Source organism: Erythrolamprus reginae, chromosome Z (genome assembly GCF_031021105.1).
Source record: "Erythrolamprus reginae isolate rEryReg1 chromosome Z, rEryReg1.hap1, whole genome shotgun sequence".
NCBI lineage: Eukaryota > Metazoa > Chordata > Lepidosauria > Squamata > Dipsadidae > Erythrolamprus > Erythrolamprus reginae.
The window spans coordinates 96,383,721-96,406,851 of record NC_091963.1 but is presented as its reverse complement, the minus strand read 5'-3'; the positions used below and the strand labels follow the sequence as shown (position 1 = coordinate 96,406,851).

The window sequence follows — 23,131 nt, the reverse complement described above, 5'->3', positions numbered from 1 at the left end:
GGATGTGTTTGTTGTATAGATGGAGAGAATTAAACTACAAAAAAGCCATCTATAAATAAAATAGAACTTGAAGTACAGTATCAGACATTTCATGAGTTGATAAAATATTTCCAGATTCAGTCATCACTTCCAGAAACTAGATTTCTAAGATGGAATGCACAACTGTTAATAATTTTTACCTTGTTTCATTCCAGGTAATAACTTTTGTCAATCCTGGAGTTACCTATCATTTTAGACCACATACCCAGTGATTAAAAAAAAATTATGTTACTTGAACATTGCTTTCAATCTCTTTTCCAATGATCTAACTTAAACAATTGTAAGTTCATTTAAAGACTGTTCTGTCAGGTTTTTGTTCAGAAGTCAGCTATGAGAAGAAAAGGCTAAATTAATATGGTTTGAGAGCCTATTGCTCACAGTCAGGAAAAAGGGTCTACCTTAGATTCATAACTGCCATAATGGCCACCTCATTGTGCCCTAGTGGCACAGTGGTTAGAATGCAGTATTGCAGACTAACTCTGCCCACAGCCAGGAGTTTGATTCTGACTGGCTCAAACTTGACTTACATAGAAACATAGAAGACTGACGGCAGAAAAAGACCTCATGATCCATCTAGTCTGCCCTTATACTATTTTCTGTATTTTATCTTAGGATGGATATATGTTTATCCCAGGCATGTTTAAATTCAGTTACTGTGGATTTATCAACCACGTCTGCTGGCAGTTTGTTCCAAGGATCTACAGTACTACTCTTTCAGTAAAATAATATTTTCTCACGTTGCTTTTGATCTTTCCCCCAACTAACTTCAGATTGTGTCCGCTTGTTCTTGTGTTCACTTTCCTATTAAAAACACTTCCCTCCTGGACCTTTCTTAACCCTTTAACATATTTAAATGTTTCAATCATGTCCCCCCCCTTTTCCTTCTGTCCTCCAGACTATATAGATTGAGTTCATTAAGTCTTTCCTGATACGTTTTATGCTTAAGACCTTCCACCATTCTTGTAGCCCGTCTTTGGACCCGTTCAATTTTGTCAATATCTTTTTGTAGGTGAGGTCTCCAGAACTGAACACAGTATTCCAAATGCGGTCTCACCAGCAGTCTATATAGCGGGATCATAATCTCCCTCTTCCTGCTTGTTATACCTCTAGCTATGTAGCCAAGCATCCTACTTGCTTTCCCTACCGCCTGACTGCACTGTTCACCCATTTTGAGACTGTCAGAAATCACTACCCCTAAATCTTTCTCTTCTGAAGTTTTTTCTAACACAGAACTGCCAATGCAATACTCAGATTGAGGATTCCTTTTCCCCAAGTGCATTATTTTACATTTGGAAACATTAAACTGCAGTTTCCATTGCTTTGACCATTTATTTAGTAGCCTTCCATCCTTCTGGGGTCAGTAAAATGAGGACCAAGATTGTTGGGGGCAATATGCTGATTCTATTACCCACCAAGAGAGTACCGTAAAGCACTATGAAGCGGTATATAAGTCTAATTGTTATTGTTTTTGCTGTTGTTGGAATGGGGTAGCAACAAGCACAGTGGCACTAAAGGAGGTCAATTTCCATTTCCCTTGTACCCATGAGGTGATGAGTAAAACGTAGGATTAGTCTGCTGCTATTCTCTGGTGAACAGGTACATTCTAATTTGATACATGCTTTCCCCTCATGAACTGTCACTGTACATTGAGTTATTTTCCTTCAATATCATCCATGCAATAGTGCAAACCAGATAAAGAAATTGTATTTATATATTTGTTGATGTATGATATTGAAATGGCTACCCATTTCACAAAACATGGCTCTGGGTGACATGTAATGAAACAATTAAATGTGTTTTAAAACATTGTCTAAATACAATAATTAAAATAATTATTTAAAGACTAGGAGATATTACAAAGAATGAAACCACTTCATGGAATCACCATTTCCTTGCAACCTCCAGGCCTATTGGTACAAACATTTTTTGAGGAACTTCTCTAAGGTCAGCAGAGAAGATGCCAGTCTCAGTTCAGATGGGCTAATTTTTCCACAGGGTTGATGCCGGGACAGAAAAAGCCTATTTCATGGGCAATTGCCAAATATAATTACTGTATTTGGCAGGTGGGACCTGCAACATACCTTTTCCTGATGGACTTGATGGGACAGGCAGATATAATGGAAGAATTGGCCCCTAAAATAAACCAGCCCAATGCCATTGAGCCTTTAAAAAGCAAAGTTTCACCTTGAATTGGAAGTGGAAGCAATGCATTTTTTATAATATGATTCAAATGTGCTGCTTTAAGGATACACACAATCCTACATTCTGTTCCAGCTGAAACTTCTGGATATTCTTCAAGGGTAGCCCCATGTAAAATGCATAATAATGGTAATATATTTTCCTTTTAAATCTGAATTTCCCTTTTAAATCTGAATTTTCTTTGAGTGTAACCAGATTTTATTAAAAAGACATAATCTAAATCATAAAAATATTATTAATGGTTGTATCTTCTGAAATGGTTTACAACATTTATGTCTAGATCGGTATACTGAAACGTACAGCAATTGTTTTCTCAAATGTTAGGCTCTTCAACTGGAGTGGAACATGTAAATACTCAAGCCCAACTCAAGGTTGTTTTCAAAATTATTATTATTTTGTCAACTCAAGTTTTTCTGACTCACCGCATTCATGTCAATGCCATTGGTGTAAGACCAGGCATGTTGAAAATATTCTTCAAGGCGTTGACGTAGAGGATTAGGGATTTGGTGAAAACGGATGAACTCCTTGACTCTTAACATCTGGGTATGGTAGCGAGCTGTGCCAGAATACAAGCGCTGGATGATGGCAGAAACGTTGCCAAAAATGCTAGCATACATGAGAGCTGAAACAAGAGGACAATTGTCAGTATTGAGAGGTGCAGGACAGAAAGACCGTGCCTAATTGCACAGTGCCTTTAAAAGGCACATGTCAATTGTTTCACAAAACACCCATTGAATAAGTCCCACAGTCTAGGTACTGTTGTGGTTAGCTCTGGCCCAGCTCCTGCCCCAAGGAATGTGGAGGTGGAGGTGGGGGAAACATGACTGACTCTTTTATTATAGCTGCAGTACTACGTAAAGAGTTTTATCATTATAACAATTGGCTCAATGCTCTCCTAATTTTCTCAATGTTTTGTGCAATTATGGGGTTCATCCTAAGCTTTATTAAAAATACAGCAGGACATGGCAATGCAGATATAGAAGAGGTTTAGGAAGGACTGGTATTTTCTTAGACAGAGCAGGCGTTAAAAGAAATAGAGAATTAAATACTGTGTATAAATCAAACATTATAAACACAGTTGCACAGAGAGTTTAAATATATTGACACAGGTCTATTTGTATAGCAGTCCCACTGTATATCTGTATTGCAGTGGGAACAAATGAAATTCTCTCTCTCTCTCTCTGTCTCTCTCTCTCTCTCTGGATGTGGTACAGTATGTATACCTTTGTGGATGTGTGCATGAGAGACAGATTGAATTGTTTCAAATTGATTTGATATGAACTACATACTAATATGTGGGAGTTAATTGAAATCTTCAGAGAGGGGCAGCATACAAATCTAATTAATAATAATAATAATAATAATAATAATAATAATAATAATACATCACACCATGTCCTTCCTCGTGACATATAGCCTCTTCCAGTGTCATCCAGCTATTATTGAAGTAATGTAAAGCCCCTCTTCATTACACTTACCGGTATATCAGCACAATAATAGTTGGATGAGTCTAGAAGATGTTGTAAATTACTGGGGGAAAATTAGCCTCTGTCAAGGCAGGAAGAATTCCAGCAAGATTTCCCTTATCAAACTGAATCAAAATACGTGGTTGAAATAGATTTACTGTGTTGTTTATATGATTTCTGTTTATGACAGATCTCAGGTTCATATATCAGAAAAATCTCTTCTTTCCCCCTCAAGATAGTACAAAAATTACAGGAATTATATATTCTGTAAAACTTCAGGAACAGTGTCTACTGACAGCAATAGAAAGGGTCAGAAATATTCTTGCTCATAAAAGGATATTGGACACTATTTATAAAATATCTTTGCTTTGGTAAATAGCCAAGGGTTCAATATGGATAATAAGAAGCTTTGAGATTGGTGAAAAACCAACAAATACTGAATTTGTATTCCATTATGTTGATGAGTGTTAACATATTTTCAACTCTGATATTGCTGCCATTACTGAAATTACCAAAAAGCCCCTTTAAACAGTAAATAAACCAAGAACAGACTATCCTTAGGAAGAGGTGAAAAGTCAATCTATAGTACTAAATTTAATTAGCTCCAGATTTGACTGAGAAAAGTGGTGCTATTCATGCTTTTCTTCTACAATAGCATAATAAAGATAGGATTATCAATGTACCCTCTTAAATGGCTTTCATTAGTAGAAGAATCAGTGAATGAAGACCGAAGAGTCCAAAAAACAAAGAAATGTATCTTGTGCTGACTACCCTATCTCAAAATATATTTGAATACATTGGGCACTGGAAGTGGAATGATCAATTCTGTGCCATCTATACAAAATGTTTATTTGGTTAATAATTGTTTAATTAATACAATGTATTGTAGGATGGATTGACTGAGTCTAATATTCATATTCATAGAAAGAACATTGGAGATAATATCGGGGATAATTGAAAAGATCTGTAAGGCAATTGCTGGAAATATTTATTTGTTTGTTTATTTTGTATCTACCTCAAAGCAGTGAACATATTCAACACACATTCATCCTCCTATTTTCCCCATAATAATGGGAAATAATATGATTGAGTTTCTCCCTGCTGGCTATCATAGCTTTTTCTTAAGCTCTGATTGGATGGTGAGGAATAGAAGGATTTATATTCCTTGCAGTTAGCTGGTCATTTGCATCCTTTTAGAGAGTCATTGAGGCTACTTGGATGTTTATCTGTCTCTTCAGGTTCACCTGAGCAGTGTAAATGGGTGTGGAGCCTTCTTGGCTACAGGATGTTTTTTGCCCTGTGTTGAAGACAGGCACAGGCTGTTGGACCTCAATGACTCTCCAAGTGGCCTCAACAATGCTCTAATACAAATTACTCGCTGTCTGCAAGGAATAGAAAGCCTTCTATGCCCCACCATTTAGTCATAACTGAAGAAGCTTGTTCTATTGTAATGAGCAGGAGGAACTTTGAGAAACAAGTGGAAGAGCCACAACCAAGACAAAGGTCAGATCAATTAAATCTGAGTTTAGGGCAGAAATACAAGAGAGCAACTCAGCCATGAATCTTCCAAGTTCTCATGAAAATAAAGAGAGGGAGGGAGAAAGCACATTTATTTTATACTAAAGCTTTATAATAAAAGTATTATTAGCTTAGGTGTCTTTGGTTTCCAAATGTACCTTGAATGTATGACAGTTACATATTTTCTCAATGCCAGCTCACCAGCAAAACCAGTTTTAGTCTAGATCCATCGGTGATATGATAGACTGAGCCATGCTTCAATGATATAACAATGAAGCATTCAGAATGGAGGCATAATAAATATTTTGAGAGGTTATTTTGACAGTTGAGCATAAGAAGTGCATGATATAGAGGCTTGAAATATTAGTTTCCGAAGACAGTTGTGATGTATTATTTGGAAAATGTATGAAAATGTGTAGGAGACTGCACAATTATTCTCTGCTAGACACCGAGGAAAACACACATTCTCCCTCCCTCCCTCCCCTTTCTCCCTCCCTCTCTCTCTCTCTCACACACACACACATTCCTACACAGAGAATGTCTACCGAGAGGGAGTTTACTCCCACAGTAATTCCTTTTTAAAAAAATTTTTTTTTATTGTTTTTCATAAAATAGACATACAGACATACAAACATTAAACATAGAGTGGGGATGTATTTCCCCGCTTCTTTTGAAAGTATACATTCAAATAGAGAAAAGAATACATAATCAAATATTTGTTAAATGTTAAAAGGTCTAGTAAAAAATTTTCAAATCTTAAATGCAATGTAAGTACGGTATAAGTAAAAATTCTTAATATGTTGCTTATGTATAATATATTCATCTAATCAAACATTTAAACAACTCTCAACTACTAAACATACATAAACCAAAATTCTTAATATGTTGCTTGTGAATAAACTATTATATCATGATCATCAACAAATACATTTGAGCTAATATTAATATTGTTATTACCTAAATAAAAACAAATACATCTCTTATTTTTTCTTATCTAACCATTTATATATATTATTCCATGTTTCATAAAATTTAGTATCTTCTTGATCGTTTAATCGTCTTGTCATCATATCCATTTCAGCGCAATCTAATATTTTAGCTATAACTTCTTCTTTCTTGGGGATTTCCTCCCCCTTCCAATTTTGCGCATATATTATTCTAGCCGCAGTTAATATGTGTATGATTAAATAAAGAGTTTCTTTCTTATAAGTCTGATTGGTAATTCCTAATAAGTAAAATTCCGGGGTGTTATCTATATCATGCTTTAATATTTCTTTTAATATCTTCTCAATCATCTTCCAATAAATTTTAGCTTTACCACATGTCCACCATTGATGGTAATAAGTTCCTATATCTTTCTTGCATTTCCAACATAATGGGGATGTTTTGGGAAACATTTTTGCTATCCTATTTGGTGGGAGATGCCATCTATAAAACATTTTAATTTGGTTTTCTTTTAATGAAACTGACTTGGTCATTTTCCAATTATTAATCCAAACTTTTTCCCATGTATCTATATCTATTTCCTTACCTATATTTCTGCACCATCTTATCATAGTATCTTTTAGAATCAACTCTATATTTTTATGAGCGATAAGAAATTTATATATTTTCCCTATCATTTTTACTGAATTGGTGGTAATTAAATTGCTTAGCAAATTCTTACTTTTATTAAAAATGTAAAGAGTTTTATCCTTCTGGTATCTGGATCGAATCTGGGCATAATGCCACCAGTCTATTATTATCCCTTCTTCTTGTAATTTATTCCTAGGCTTTAGCTTCATCTGGTCATTTAATAGTTCTTTATATCTATAAAATATTTTCGTATCTTTTATAGACTTTGGATGTGTTATTGCTTCTAGGGGGGCTATCCATTCTGGAACATTTAAGAAGTGGTTTTTCTTTATGTCTTTCCAAACCTCTAATAAATACTTCCTTAATGTGTGTCTTTTAAAATATGAGTGATTTTTTTCCTTGTCATACCATATAAATGCGTGCCAACCCAGCATGAGATCATGTCCTTCTAAATTTAATATTCTTTTATTCTCTAAAGTTATCCAATCCTTAATCCATGTTAAGGCGGCAGCCTGGTAATATAATTTCCAGTTTGGAAGGCCAAATCCTCCTCTTTCTTTAATATCTTCTAAACAGTTTATTTTTATCCTTGCTTTTTTCCCTTGCCATATAAATTTTGTAACTAAATTTGTCAAAGTTCTAAAAAAAGTTCCCCCTGGATTTATTGGAATTACCTGAAAAAGAAATAAAACCTTAGGTAAAATATTCATCTTGATTGTGGCAACTCTTCCTAAAAATGATATTTTCAGGTTATTCCACGTTTCTAAATCTTTTTTAATTTCTGATAATAATTTTATATAATTATCATTTTTTAATGTTATTGTTTTCGCTGTTAAATTTATTCCTAAGTATTTTACTTTCTTTACGGTTTTTATTCCAGAAATATTTTCTAATTTAGTTTCTTGTATTTTATTCATATTTTTAGTTAAGAAAAAAGTTTTGCTTTTATTTATCTTTAGACCTGCTACCTTTCCGTATTGTTCAATAGTTTGCAATAAAGAAGGAACTGTTGTTATCGGTTCTTCGATTATAAACGTTAAATCGTCTGCAAAGGCTTGGAGTTTGTAAGTTTCGTCTCCTATAGTTAAACCTTTTATTTCAGAATCCGCTCTTATTTTAATTAATAAAGTTTCAAGAGTCATAATGAATAACAATGGTGATATAGGACATCCTTGACGAACTCCCTTATTTATATCAAGTGTTGGTAATTGATTATTATTTAATATTATCTTAGTCGTTTGTTTTGAGTATATAGTATCTATTAAATTAACAAATTTTGGGCCAAATCTCATTCTGTTTAATTGCATTTTTATAAATGTCCAGTTAACGTTGTCAAAGGCCTTTTGAGCATCTAAGAACATTAAAGATGCTGTCTTATCTGAATGTTGTTCATAGTATTCTAATGTATTTATTACAGTTCTAAGATTGTTTTTAATTTGTCTCCCTGGTAGAAATCCATTTTGGTCTTGGTGTATTATTCCATTTATAATTATTTTAAGTCTATCTGCATAAATGGCAATAAATATTTTATAATCTACATTTAATAATGATATGGGTCTATAATTTTTGATTTTTCCTGGGTCAGTGCCTGGTTTGTGTATTAAAGTTGTCAACGATTCTGACCAAGATTTCGGAATTTTACCCTCAAGTCTACATAAATTAAAAGTTTCTAACATATGGTTTCTTATTATTTCATTTTCTATCTTGTACCATTCTGCCGGTATAGCATCTGGACCAGTGGCCTTGTTGTTTTTCTGTTTTTTAATTATAGTTAGGAGTTCTTCCATTGTTATTGGTCCATCCAATATAGTCTGTTGGTCTTCTGTTATTTGTGGTAATTTTGAAGCCTGTAAGTAATTAAAAACTTCATCTTCGCTAACATTATCTTTGGCATAGAGATCTTTATAAAAATTATACACAATGTCCGCCTTTCCTTCTGTATCATATTTTATTGTACCATCTTTATCTTCTAATTTTTTTATCAATTTGGATTGACTCTGCTTTCTAAGTTTATATGCTAGCCATCTGCCTGGTTTATTTGCGTGTTCAAAATAATGTTGTTTTGCTCTTTTAATTTTTTCAGTTATTTGATTTTGTTCTATAATTCTGATTTTATGTTTAATTACATTTATTTCTGTTTTAAAATCTCTGTTCTTGATGTGTTGCTGCGATGCAAATTCCAATTGTTTTAATTCATTTATTAATTGTACATACTTTAATTTATTTTCCTTGTTGTATTTTGCTATATAGGATATTGTTAACCCTCTTATATAAGCTTTGAGTGTATCCCATAAATTCTGTGGAGTGGTGTCTGGAGTTTTATTAATTTCAAGAAATATTTTTAGTTCCTTTTCGATCCAATCCTTATATTTCTTATCGTTTAATATATTTCTATTCATCCGCCAAATATTCTGTTTATTATTCATTCTTATATAAACCACTATTGGATTGTGGTCGGCCCATGTATTGACATCTATCTCTACCTCCCTTATTTGTTCTGCGACCATTTTTGGTGTCCATACCATATCTATTCTTGTCCAGATTTTGTGGGGATTAGAATAAAACGTAAATTGTCTTTTATGGGGGTGTCTTTCCCTCCATATATCATTTAACAGTAATTCTGCTTTCATTTTTTGAAAAGTACTAGGTAGTAAATTTCTTGTTTTTTTACTTTTTTTCCTTTTATTATTACTTCCCCCCCCTGAATGGTCTAGTTGCCTGTTCACAATAGCATTAAAATCACCTATTATTAATACATTCTCAATAGCTAAATCTATTATTATTTGATGTAAATTTTTATAAAATGTCATTTGGTCTTCATTAGGGGCGTAAATAGAAACAACCACTATAGGTCTAGGTTCAATATCAACTTGTACAATCAGTATTCTACCGTCATTATCCTTGAATATTTGTTTGGAATTTATAGAATTCTCAACATACATCACCACACCTCTTTTTTTTTGATCTGCTAATGCAGCATACATTTTTCCAATTTTGGGATTCAACAATAATTTTTGGTTATCTTTTTTAATATGTACTTCTTGTAATATTGCAATTTGAGCATTTTGACTTCTGATTTTAGAAAAGATTTGTTTCCTTTTCCTTGGTTCGTTAAGTCCATTAACATTTACCGAAAAGATCTTTAGATCTTTACTTGTTGTCATTTAGTAGGTTTTTTGGTTTCTCGCTGAGGTTGAACTCTTCTAGCACCTTGGTCCTGCTCTATTGCCTGAGCAGTGGCCCCCAAAAGTTCTTCTTGTTGGATTACTGATTTTTCCCCTAGTTGCTGTTGTGCTGGTTGTTGTTGAGCCTCTTGTTGCTTATTTGAAAAGTCCAGGTGACTGAGGCCACTATTTTCAAAGAAATACCTAGCTTGTTCTACGTTTTCCAACTTGTATCTTGTAGAGCGCCATGTCAGAGAAAGACCTTGTGGGATTAACCAACGATAAGTTATATTTTCTTTGATCAAAATTCTGGTAAGGAAATGGTAATCTCTTCTGCTCTCTCTGACACTTCTTGGAACTTGTTTTAATATTTTTATTTCAACTCCTTGATGTTGGAGTTTGGAGTTTCTTGCCCACTGGAGTATGTCATCTCGCAAAGTTTTCCTGGTAAATTTAATATGAATCTCTCTTGGGAGGTTGTGGCGACGGATGTAACTATTCGAAGTTCTGTAAACTTCATCGATTTCTTTCGCTAGCGCAGCAGGATCCTCCTGGAGTATTCCTCCAATAGTTTCCGCCATAGTCATTTTTAAATCTTCATCTTTTTCCTCTTTCATATTCTGAAATCGTAGTCCATACGAAGCACGTTGCATCTCCAACTGAATGATTGATTCATCATGTCTTCTATGTCTTGCATCAGCTCTCCCTTCAAGATAGTCTATTCTTTTTTCATTTTTGTCAGATTTCTCTTCAACTTTTTTCACTCGATCATCACTTTCTTGTAGTGTTTGTTGAATCTCCCTTATCTGGTCTTTCACCTCGCCCATATCAACTTTCAATTGGGCCATCTCCTTTTTAAATTCTGTCAAGTCTGCTTTTATAGCTTCTCTTTGTTGTGTTGCATCCTCTTTTATAGCCTCTCTTTGTTGGGTAGCATCTTCTTGAGATTTGAACATCCGGTTTGGTGGAGATCGCGGCGGGACATCTCTGGCAGGGCTCTGCCAGGCGATCCTTTCTACCCCCTCCGAAGGTCGCATTTGCTATCGGATCGGGCTTGGATGGCCCGATCCCAGAACAGGGGGCTCCCCTCTGCCCGAGGAGCCATCGCTGAGACTCCAGAGGCAGCGGTTCGCCCCGCAGCTTCGAAGACGGGAGAACCGATCCTCTTTGCCTAAGAGGACCGGCCAGCGCTTTCTCCCCTCACCCAGCGGGAAGCTGAGAAAAATTCCTGAAGCGAAAGTTTTACATTTAACCGACTGAAAAAGAATACATTCGATAAAGGACTCAAGGTAAAAAATTTCCTCTTTGTTTCAAGACTAGAATTAGAAGATTTGATCATACTGAAGCCTCAAGGGAAAGCTTTCTTTAACAAGGCGAAAGCGAAAGTTTTTTTTCTCTTTGAGACTCATCCGCAAACAACAGCCGAGACTAATCCTTCTCATTTTCATTGTTTCCATTTTGCATTTGAACTTTGGAACCTATAAAATATCTTTTCTACCTTATGCTCTAATAAAAGAACTTAAACTGGAAATGATTATTTAGAAAATTTTAATGGCTAAAAGAAATCAGTAATGATGAGCAAAATTTCTTTTTTATAGTCTGCTAAAAACATTGTGTTCCGGGCTGACATTTCAACAGCGGAGGAATACAACTTTGTTGCCTTATTTTTTTCCCCTCATCCTGCTGTCTTTGCAACATAATAACATAATATAACAATTTGAAAATAAAAGGGAAATAGAAGAAATTGACACCTTTCCTTTGGAATATTTACCCTTGGATTAACCTAGCTGGATTATTTGCTGACTGCCTTTGGATTACTTTGGATTACTTGCTGATTGCCTTTTTCTTGGGATTATTTTTTTTTTTGAGAACTTTTTCACATCTGCCTGGCCATATGAACCTCTAACCTGACTCCATCTTGGGATCTACTTTTTTTTTGCCTCTGTCTTGAATTTGGAAAAGAACATAGACTCCATTTTAATCACAAGAAAACTATTAATTTGACTTTCTTTTTGAGACCTGCAACTGGGATTAAGTATAACTACATCTTCTGACATTTGGATCTACATTCTTCATTTATTTAGTATAATTTCTTGATCTATAAGAAGACTATAAGTACATATACTGTGTTTTCTTTTTGATTAATTAATCCTCTTTTGATCCCCTTCTGATTTTCCTTCTTTTTACTCCTATCTGTAAAAGAAGTTTGAATTGAAGACTATGCACTGTTAACAAACCTTGGCTTCCTGCTCTATTCTAATTATTTGAATTGAAATATTCCCCCTTTTTTTCTTTCTCTCCCCTTCCTTCTCCCTCTTTCCACTTTCTTATTAAGTCTCTTTTCTCTTCTTTTTTTTTCTTTTCTTCACCTTTTTATAACCTCCCTTTTTAAAATAGTTATTATTTTTTCTTTGCTGTTATTTACTCTGCCTTCTTATTAGACCATCTATTTTTAACTTTTACTTTTCTTTTATTCCTAAAAGTCTCACATTTGTTTTCTTTGGTATTATACTTTTAAATTTTTAAATTTTTAAAATAATAACAATAATAATAACAATAATATATATTGGATTTTGAATTTTGAATTTTCTTGACAACTGAATAGTTATATTTTAAGGGTAATTGTTAATAAAACAGATTGAATAGATTTGGAATTTATAGAAATTTTCTCCCTTTCACTACATACAAATTTAGATTGATTTAAATTAATTTGAATTTTAAATAGTGGATTCAAAATTGATAATGTCAAGTTCTTCAACTTTTGTTAAAACGGTTAAAAAACAAACTACTGCAACAATCTCTTCTCCACAAGCGTCGCCGCGTCCTTCCCCGACGCATCAGACGTCAGCTATGTCTTCCAAGGATAAAGAAAAAGACAAAACAATGCAGTCCAACTTTGCAACACTCCCACAGTAATTCCAAGGGGAAAATCTCAAGGCCAAAGTGGAGGGGGAATTCTCAGGTAAACATTGACCTGATCTTGCTAAAAAGTTATAACAACAAAAATAATTAAATCATCATCATCATCAAAAACAAAACAAAAATTCAATACTTGAGAAGAAAAAGAAGAATATTATAGTGTGTGGAAAAGATGAACTGAGATATGTTGTGCTGCTTCTGTTAAATGCGAGAGCAATCATGGGCTTCCCTAGGTACGCCCATGTCACACCATCACTCCGCAGCCTGCATTGGTTGCCGATCAGTTTCTGGTCACAGTTCAAAGTGTTGGTTACGACCTATAAAGTCCTTCCTGGCATCGGGCCAGGATATCTCCGAGACTGCCTCCTGCTGCACGAATCCCAGTGGCTCATTAGGTCCCACAGAGTTGGCCTTTTCCGGGTCCCGTCGACCAAACAATGTCGGCTGGTGGGACCCAGGGGAAGAGCCTTCTCTGTGGCGGCCCCGACCCTCTGGAACCAACTGAGACATCTCCCCCGGGCCTATGCAGTTTATGCATGGTATGTTTGTGTGTATGTTTTGTTTTTTAATAAGGGGTTTTTAGTAACTTTTAATTATTAGATTTGTTATACGTTGTCTTATTATTGTTGTGAGCCGCCCCGAGTCTATGGAGAGGGGCGGCATACAAATCTAATTAATAATAATAATAATAATAATAATAATAATAATAACAACAACAATAACAACAACAACAACAACAGCTAGAGAACTTAGTGAAATACAAAGATCTAAAAATCAAGCTGCAACGACTCTGGCATAAGCCAGTGAAAGTGGTCTCAGTGGTACTTGGCACACGGGGCGCAATGCCAAAGGATCTCAACGGACATTTGAAAACCATCGAAATTGACAAAATCTCCATCAGTCAATTGCAAAAGGCCGCTTTACTGGGATCAGCAAACATAATTCGCCACTATCACACAGTCCTAGGTGATGAAATACAAAATCCAGCATAAGTGATCTCGTTTGCTGTGTCATATTGACATAATAATAATAATAATAATAATAATAATAATAATAATAATAATAATAATAATAATAATATGTGGGGATTGTGGGGACAATATGCAGCTCTGATAAAAATTGCTATTGATAACATGTTGTAAGATGCCCTGAGTTTAAGGAGAAGGGCGGCATAAAAATCAATCAATCAATCAATCAATCAATCAATCAAACAAACAAACAAACAAACAAACAAACAAATATGCAATGGGCAGTGTAGTCCTGTTCTAAGTTTGGCTATAGAATGTACCAAAAAAACCACAACCAACAACCCCCATCTGTGTATGTAAAATCCACATGCCTGATACAGAGATCATGAATAAATGTGGATTCTAGCCTGCATTTATGTACTAGCTATATGGGCCAAACTTTTGTTTTGCGCTCATAATCGCTATGTGCTACTATGTGGATTATTTCTCACCTCCCTTTGCAGAAGCTGAGAACTGATAACAGCCTAGATGCAGTTGGTTCTTCCTTCGAGCTATTTATGGTGATTCAGCTATCTGCCCCAGTGGATATCACCAACACTGTGTCTCAAAGGAAGAGCAGACTTTGGATTCATGCCAAGAAATCTCGGAAATGTTTGGAAGAAATGTTTAAAGAAAAATGAAATGTCGCTATTGCCACCGGTGGGCTATGAGCTGGAACGCTAAATTGTGCTCACTGCCGCAGCTTGTAAGTGCTTGCGGGGCCAGCGCGATTTTGCTTCTGCACCTGTGGAGATAGCAAAATGTTTTGGCATGCAAAAAACCCTCCACAGGTGCAGAAGGAAATTCTGCGAGTGCAATTTAGCATTCCGGCTTGTAGCTCACTGCTGGCTATTGCTGAGAGGGAGATACAGTTAAATTTGCAAAGAAGGTTCAGAGGCACTTACCGCCAATTAGCATGACGCATATGGAAAAAATCTTCTCAGAGTTGGTATTGGGTGAAACATTGCCAAAGCCCACACTGGTAAGACTACTGAATGTGAAGTAGAGGGCAGTCACATATTTATCTTTGATGGAAGGTCCGGACGAAAGGTCACTGTTATTGTAGGGTTTGCCAATCTGGTCACCGAGGTTGTCCAGCCATCCAATCTTATGCTTCATATATGGCCGCTCCACATTGCCAATAGCATACCAGATGCAGGCTAGCCAATGGGCAATGAGAGCAAATGTGCACATGAGCAGAAAGAGTACAGCAGCCCCATATTCTGAATAGCGGTCCAACTTGCGCGCCACTCTCACTAAGCGTAAGAGTCGTGCAGTCTTTAGAAGCCCTATCAGAGTTGTTGTCTAGAGAGGGGGGAAAGAAAGAAAGTGTGCAGAAAGCAGACAACAAACAACGAATTAGTGACAGAACTTCTGGATCTTATTTCTATCTTTAATAGGCACATGTTGAATCAACCTAAAATATGCATGAAAATGTCATACTTGCCTTGCAAATGCATTCTTCTTCTTCTTCTTTTTAAGAAAGAGGAAAAAAGTCTAAAGAGGAAATATTTTCCAGATAGATACTCTAAACCTAATGTCATTTAAAATACAGCACATTATCTGTCTAGGCATTTTTTTAAAAAATTTAAGGCACCTATATGATTTTATGAGATGTTATTATTATTCTCTAATAGCAATTTCTAACTCCATAAAAATGATATCTGCCCTAAAATAAGCTGTGGGTTTCTTTCTAGGTGAGAGTATTTAAGATATCCAGAAATCCCAACAATGCCTACAAATATTGTTCATATTATCCAGCCTCATGTAGGTGCAGTGATGGGATATTACGGGAATGGTCAGGAACACAGTTCGGTAGCAAAATTTAGAGCTCCACCCAATTTGCACTGAAAGATGCTGAAACAAAATGCATAAGCCACGCCCACAGTGTGGTAGTAAAAATTTTGGTAGCCAATCACTGTATTGGCGTATTATCAGTTCTGTAATTGGCATTATATCAATAGCTGGTGTTTGAAAAGTTCAGAATATACCACATAGCCTGATTAGCATCACTTAGAAAAAATATATGATTAACTCATCTATGGTGCAAGCTGAAATTTTTAAAAAAGGGTTGATAGTAAAAGTTCTATAAGCAAAATGATTTCTGGCACACATTTCTAGTTTCTGGCTCTTGAAGTTTTCTTCAACCCTCTAAAAACCCATGACATGTTCAGTATGTTCACCCGGCAACTGACAAATATCACATGCTGTGAAATATATCCTCAATGTTTAAGATAATGTATATGTGTATATATCTCACCTCATCAGATCCAGAGCGAAAGATGAGTAAATCAAAGGGGATGGCAGCAACCATATCAATGAGAAACCAGCCTTTGAAATAATGGATAGCAATCTTTCCTGGGTGGCTGACTACTTCATCATTCATGTTGACGTAAGTAGTGCGGAAGTTAATGACAATGTCAATTATAAACATGATGTCCACAATGAGGTCAATTATATAGAGGGGGTCACATGTATAGCTGCAGTCTGTCTGCTTCTCCTCCTGGTCTTCATTGAGCAAGAAAGCAGCTGAGTAGGGAGTGAAGACAGCTGTGTAGATGACCAGCAGTAGGATAAGCCAGTCCCATACTGCTTTGAAGGGGCTGTAGTGCAGAATGGTCCATCGGTGGATGCGTGGTGCCTGCAACTTGTACTCCGGGAGGACATCTGCTCCCAATGATAGAACCTATCAGAGGAAAAACAACAACAACATACAATTTTAGAATAGCTATATCCAGGACTATGTGTGTGTACAGTGTTCCCTCGATTTTTGCAGGTTTGAACTTTGCGAAAAGTCTATTTTTTCAAAAATATTAATTAAAAAAATACTTTGCGGTTTCCCCCCCTATACCACGGTTTTTCCCGCCCGATGACATCATATGTCATCACCAAACTTTCGTCCACCTTTAATAAATATTTTTTTAATAAACTTTAATAAATAAACATGGTGAGTAATAATCTAAATGGTTGCTAAGGGAATCGGAAATTGTAATTTAGGGGTTTAAAGTGTGAAGGAAAGACTTGTGATACTGTTAATAGCCAAAAATAGTGTATTTACTTCCACATCTCTACTTCGCAGAAATTCGACTTTCTTGGGCGGTCTTGGAACGCATCCCCCGTGAAAATTGAGGGAACACTGTATATATATATGACACTGAAATAAAACAGTGATAATCTGGAACATGATACCATGGTCTTTCGAGACTGAAGGATGCCAATGAAATAATCTATCCAAAAATAACATATTTGAATAAAGATACAATTTATATGCTTTGCTCGGGGATAAGGAAGAGTAAAAAATATCTTCATGTTATTTTAATAGTAAGAAAGAACTTGAGATTCATAAAAAAAGTATTTTTTGGTTTGGGAATTGTATTATAGGATTATATTATTTCATTCTTAAAGTTATGGTTCTGAGGAGCAGAACATTAGCTTAAAAATATGGTACCTCTACTTAAGAACTTAATTCATTCCGTGGCTGGGTTCTTAAGTAGAAAGGTTTGTAAGAAGAAGCCATTTTTCCCATAGGAATCAATGGAAAAAAAATGTGTGCAATTGGGGAAACCACAGGAAGGGTGGAGGCCCTGCTTCCTCCCAGGAGATTCCTAGAGAGGCCCCACAGAGGCTTCTCCCTGCCTTTTTCGGCTACAGTTTTGGAGGCTCGGATTTGTAAGTGGAAAATGGTTCGTGAGAAGAGGCAAAAAAATCTTGAACACACGGTTCTTATCTAGAAAAGTATGTAAGTACTGTATAGGCGTTCGTAGGTACAGGTACCACTGTAATAATTAATCATTTTAGATAAGAAAAGAGAGGCAGGTTTTATGGAATCCCAGAACATTTAAATCAGAGTCCCACATGAACAACCAGAAGAAAAGACATTGGGTGCAACCTGTAGGAAATCAATACTACCAATAATACGAAACAAATCTCTAAAGGCTTTATAAGGTAAGCTAAGAGGAAGAGTGTCTGTGTAGATTCTCAGTCATCCAGGTCAGAGCTGTCTCAAAGCTGGATTGTTTCCCACCCCCCACCCCCGAGGAAGAACAACAAAACATTTTGCTTCTTATCCAAGAAGCTTCATTAGTTGTGATGGGGGAGGGGGAATGGAAGGATAGGTTTACATTTTAATTCACACCACCCACTGGAGCACAAAATGGGAGTAATGAGAATTCTATACCACCCGGCTGAAAGTTTGCCTATCAATAAAAAAAGGAAAAGAACAAAAACTAAAACACATCACTAAATCACTCAGAACTTGTGGTTATCCTAATTGCGTTCATCAAATCCAGAACAAGAGCCAACAGGAGCTCCTCCATTGCAAAGAATAGAACAACAGTCGTAGCAACATTGTCATTCCATATGTGAAGGAATATCTGAAAAGCTCAGGAGAATTTTCAGGCAATACAACATATATGTACATTTTAAACCCAATAATACACTAAAAGCGTGTGCACCCCAAGGATAAAACACCAGACATAAATGGAGTGTGATTGTAATATACCATATGTAATGCAATACAGTGATGCATGTGTTGATCAGTGGTAGATTGCTCCCAATTCAGACCAGTTCTTAGAACTTCTAGCAGCTGTGTCGGGAGGCTCCACTCACCTATCTGGGACACTCCTATGCATGCGAGAAGCGCAATACACGCAAGCAAACTGGTGGCAAACTAATAAAACACCACTGTTTCATTAGTGAAAAAAAGCAACAACTTCATAAGTGCATGGCACAACATAGGAGATCAAAGACATCAGGACAAGATTCAATGGTCTGAGAGTGGTGTGTCAAGCACCGTAGTGACATGGAGTTCCCCACACTGCGCAGGGGAATCTCGATATCCATGTCGCCTGGGGACTTAAACTAGGTTGGAACCACCCTGGAGGGGTAGTGAAGAAGAGGGATGCCGTCACAAACTGGAAAGGAGCAGCAAACCCTGCAGATAACCGATATAGAGCCCTCTAACTGGTGGCATTTGAAAATGACTTGCAAGCCATGGTGGCCATGAATAGACATTGATTTGTTTCAAGCTTGAAGTAATCTGGAAAGGAAAGGAAACTTAAGCAAAGGGCAGGAGAGAAAAGCAAATGAGCAGAAGTTGAACTGGTGAGTCATTTTCCCAGAAAAGAAATTTGGGACTTTTTTTTAAGCTCAAAAGGTGGACAAAAGGTTTGAAAAAACAATGAAGCAGCTATTTAGCACAATAAAAGGCTATGGATGAATGATTCAGAAAGCAGTAACTAAAGCCCAATGTTTGAAAACTTGGAGGATTTTGAGAACTTTCATTAATTATGAATTAAGGAAATACTTGACTTAATTTAATCTATATTGATTTAAAACATACAAACATATGGAATAGAAGGAATGTATCTATGGGATTAAGGAAGTGTACTTTCTCTAGTGAGAAAGCACATGTTATCTTCCTCATTTCCCTTAAAAAGAAGAATATCTGAGGATTTACTCTAAGTGAAAACAACATGAATAATATCTCATAATATCACAGTTGGAAAATTTTGAAACCAGATATTCCAATTTTGTGTGTAACAAAAATGTCAGGATAAATTTGGATTGTCCCATTGCTAGTGAAAACCACTATGTTATCTGTGGAACAACACCTGTCATTTCCTTCTCCTTTATTGTTATACTGATGGATCAGTGGTTGATGGTCTTTGCCTTTTTGCAACTGTTCAAGCAGAGAAAATCTATATTTTTCATTGCTTTTTTAAGACCCAGGAGAAGAGTGACATCCACTTAAAGGGTGCAGCACAGTCACTATTCTTCCTAGACTGGTCTTTTTAATTTGAAGAAACTCAAAGTTTTTTCCCCTCTAGCTCTGTAAAGGTTGGTCTGCATTACATTTCAGTATTTGTTTTTGTACAAATAGGCTGAAAAACTCCATGTTTGCTCAGTGCATTTTTATCTTGAGGTCTCAACAATTCCAATTCCATACTACTTGTAAATTGCCAAGTTCAATTGTGATAGTGGGCAGGAAATTATTAAAGCTTATTCAAAACTAAAAAGCTTAAAAACTGTCCCAATAATATTTGACTATTTAAAATAAAGCTGTTTTAAAATCATCTTCAGTGTGAAAACAGGTCTAATGTGAAATATATATTCCTAAAATTATCTATTTCAGCACTTAGAACAATAATAAAAGGGAATGAAATCTGCCTGCTTCTGCATTCTCTCTCTCTTCCTCCCTCCCTCTCTCTTTCCCCCCTCTCTCCTTTATTTTTAAGTGTAAAATTAGTGAATTTGTGATTTCCCTCATCATTTAGTTTTATTAGTTGATTTATAATCTCTCTTGCCTCAAAACACACAGAAGCTGCCTAAACTTTGAAAAGGTTAGGGCAGTGATGGTGAACCATTTTTTCCTCAGGTGCCGAAAGCATATGCGTGTGCACTATCGCACATGCATGAGTGCCCACACCCATAATTCAATGTCTGGGAAGGGGGAAAAAAACCCTGGAAGCACTCTGGAGGCCGGAAATGGCCCATTTCCTGACTTCTAGTGGGCCCAGTAGGCCTGTTTTTTGCCCTTCCCAGGCTCTAGAGGCTTTCCTAGAGCCTGGCAGAGGAAAAATGCCCACCCCGCCCTGGAAACTCTCTGGAAGCCAAAACATCCCACCCCCTGAGCCTCCATGTGAGCCAAAAATCAGCTTAGCACACATATGCATGCTGGAGCTAAGTTAGGGCAATGACTGGCGTGCCAGCATATATGGTTCCCCGTGCCACCTGTGGCACTCATGCCATAGGTTTGTCATCACTGGGTTAGGGTGTAGGGGCTGTAGGTCTTTATTATCACATGCTTTTTTTTTTAACCAAGGCAAATATTTGCTGATAAATCTCTTCTGTGAGTTTATCTAATAACCAATAACAATCTAAATAATGTGATGATTCAGATATAAGAATCTGAAAAAAATTGGCACTACAGCAGTATTTATTATTATTATTATTATTATTAATTAGATTTGTATGCCGCCCCTCTCCGTAGACTCGGGGTGGCTTACAGCAATGATAAAAAACAATATATAATGACAAATCTAATAGTTAGAATCTAAAATAACAATAATACATTTAAAAAGTCTAAAAAACAAGAAACCCCAATATATAAAAGCATACATACAGTCATATCATACACAAAAAACTACATAGGCGGGGGGAGATATTTCAGTTCACCCACGCTTGACGACAGAGGTGGGTTTTAAGGAGTTTACGATTTAGCAGATTTGTCAGCAATATTGTCATCTATTTTGTACTTTGAAGGAGGATGACCGTATTGAAATAGAAATACAAGAGGGTGATCTGCTGGCAGGATATTAATCCAGAAGAAAAGAAAGTGATCTATCTTTGGTAGATTCAATGTTACTGAGACAGTTATAATGGTTTTAAACTACAACTGGCATAACAAACACCACAAGAAGTGACAACTATTAGTCTTTGGTTTAGTTTAATATTTCAAAGTAATATTAAAATAACAGCTACAAAACAAACAGCTGGTTATGTAGCTTTTGTAGGAATTCAGTTTTTTCATGGATGTACAAGTACTATCACTGGAATATACTAGATATGGAAAGATGAATATGTGTAGAAAGATATGAGAGGCAGATGTCAGACAGGAATGCTCCTCTTAGCTTTTGTAACTTTCCCTCACTCCCAGATATTTTGTACTGCCTCAGAAATTGCATCGTGGCATATTGTGAGACTGAAACCAAGAGCTATGCGGAAGAAGATTGACGATGATTATGAAATACTATTAAATCTATGTTAATCATCAATATATTTTCTCCAGGATTATCTTTCCCCTCATCCCAGTCCTTTGGGGTTTCTAAGTGTACCCATCATTCTTCAACTTGCTACTAGCTGCCCTCTTCTTCTTGTCTCTAACTCTTTCCATAATATCATTGTGAATTCAGAGGCAGAGGAAGGGACCAGTGATAAGCAGCCTGTGCCAGAGCCAGCTCAGAAGCGCTGACAGATGACAAGTAGCCAGCTCCAGCACCATCAGACTGATTGCCTCTGAACAGGCAAAGGGTGTAGGGAAAAACAGCAAATACATCTACTGTTGCCCACTGAAGATGAGGTCATGGAATTACCGCTCACTCTCCACACACAAGCTCAGGGAACTGCAGAGAGTAGAGCAAAGGTGTTCTGTGAGTCTGCTTACATAAAAGAAATCTTTCCCCCTAAATAGGCAACACTGGAATAGTTTCTAATAAAATGTAGCAGCAAGTCCATATGGATTACTTACGCCCATTAAGTTCCACTTGTTCAGTCCTCAGAGACCACTCGTAGACCTCGTAACAGAAGCCATTTATTAACTGGATAACAGGAACAGCATAGAACTCTCAAGGATAGATGGCAATACAGGAAGACAAGAAAAAGACTCTTCAGCTGTGTCTGACAGCCCCTTTATACTGTCAGACATGGTAGCCAATCATAGGTGCTGGATCTCCTGTGTGTGGCGAGCTGTAATCAGAGTGGCCGTAGCCGTGTCTCCTCCTTTAATTTCTTTCACAACCGCGCAAGCGATCATATCAGTTTCCCCCATGAAAAAGCAGAAGATGGAGTCGGTGCTGGAGCAGCTCAAGCAACACACCACCATGGTGGCCAATGACTGTGGTGGCTGAGTGTTTTCCGTAAGAAATAAAAGGAGACAGGTTGCCGCAGGAAGTTTTGATGGAAGACGGGAGGGCGGGGCCTACGTCAACACAGAACCCACCCCTTCCCCTTGCCAAAGAGTGCTAAGGCTGCCCTGGGCAATGGGCGCAACAGGGGGGGAGAGCCGCACCGCCTCCGAGCCCAAAATACCTGCCCCGGTGCACACAGCAGCTCCCCCGCTTTGGATTCCCTCCACTTGGGGTTTGTTTCCCACCCCCATCCCTGGCAAGAAGGTGGGCTGCCTGGGGTTGACGGGATTCCCCACCTTGGTAATGACGCTGCAAGCAAAAGGAGGTGGGGAATCCCATTTCCCATTTTCTTGCCACCCCTGCTGGGATTCCCAGGCGGGGCTTTGACGTCACAGAGACTCTTTCCTGCTGAGGCCGAAACAGTGGAGTTGAGGAGGAAATAAAGCCACCGGTGGATGGGGACAGCAGCCGGGCTGAGGTCGCCTGTAGGGGGCAATGGTGGCAATGGGGGAGTCGTGGCTGTCTTATGCGCTGAACAGACGACCAGCTGACCAGAGCCCTCCCCGCCTCCCCCTCCTGGCCATCACCTACTTGAAGCTGCCGGCCAGGATCCTGAA

At 37.0% G+C, this 23,131-nt stretch overlaps 1 protein-coding gene across 1 annotated transcript in view; it reads right to left on the bottom strand.

The window, feature by feature from the left end:
• The window catches only part of KCNH6 (potassium voltage-gated channel subfamily H member 6), a 126,280-nt gene that overhangs the window by 24,523 nt on the left and 78,626 nt on the right, over positions 1 to 23,131 (bottom strand). The window contains exons 6-8 of the mRNA XM_070729166.1: positions 16,148 to 16,573; positions 14,793 to 15,192; positions 2,661 to 2,860 (exon numbers count right to left, since the gene is read on the bottom strand). Of these exons, the coding sequence (XP_070585267.1) occupies positions 2,661 to 2,860; positions 14,793 to 15,192; positions 16,148 to 16,573 (1,026 nt within the window). The remainder of the gene's footprint in view (positions 1 to 2,660; positions 2,861 to 14,792; positions 15,193 to 16,147; positions 16,574 to 23,131) is intronic.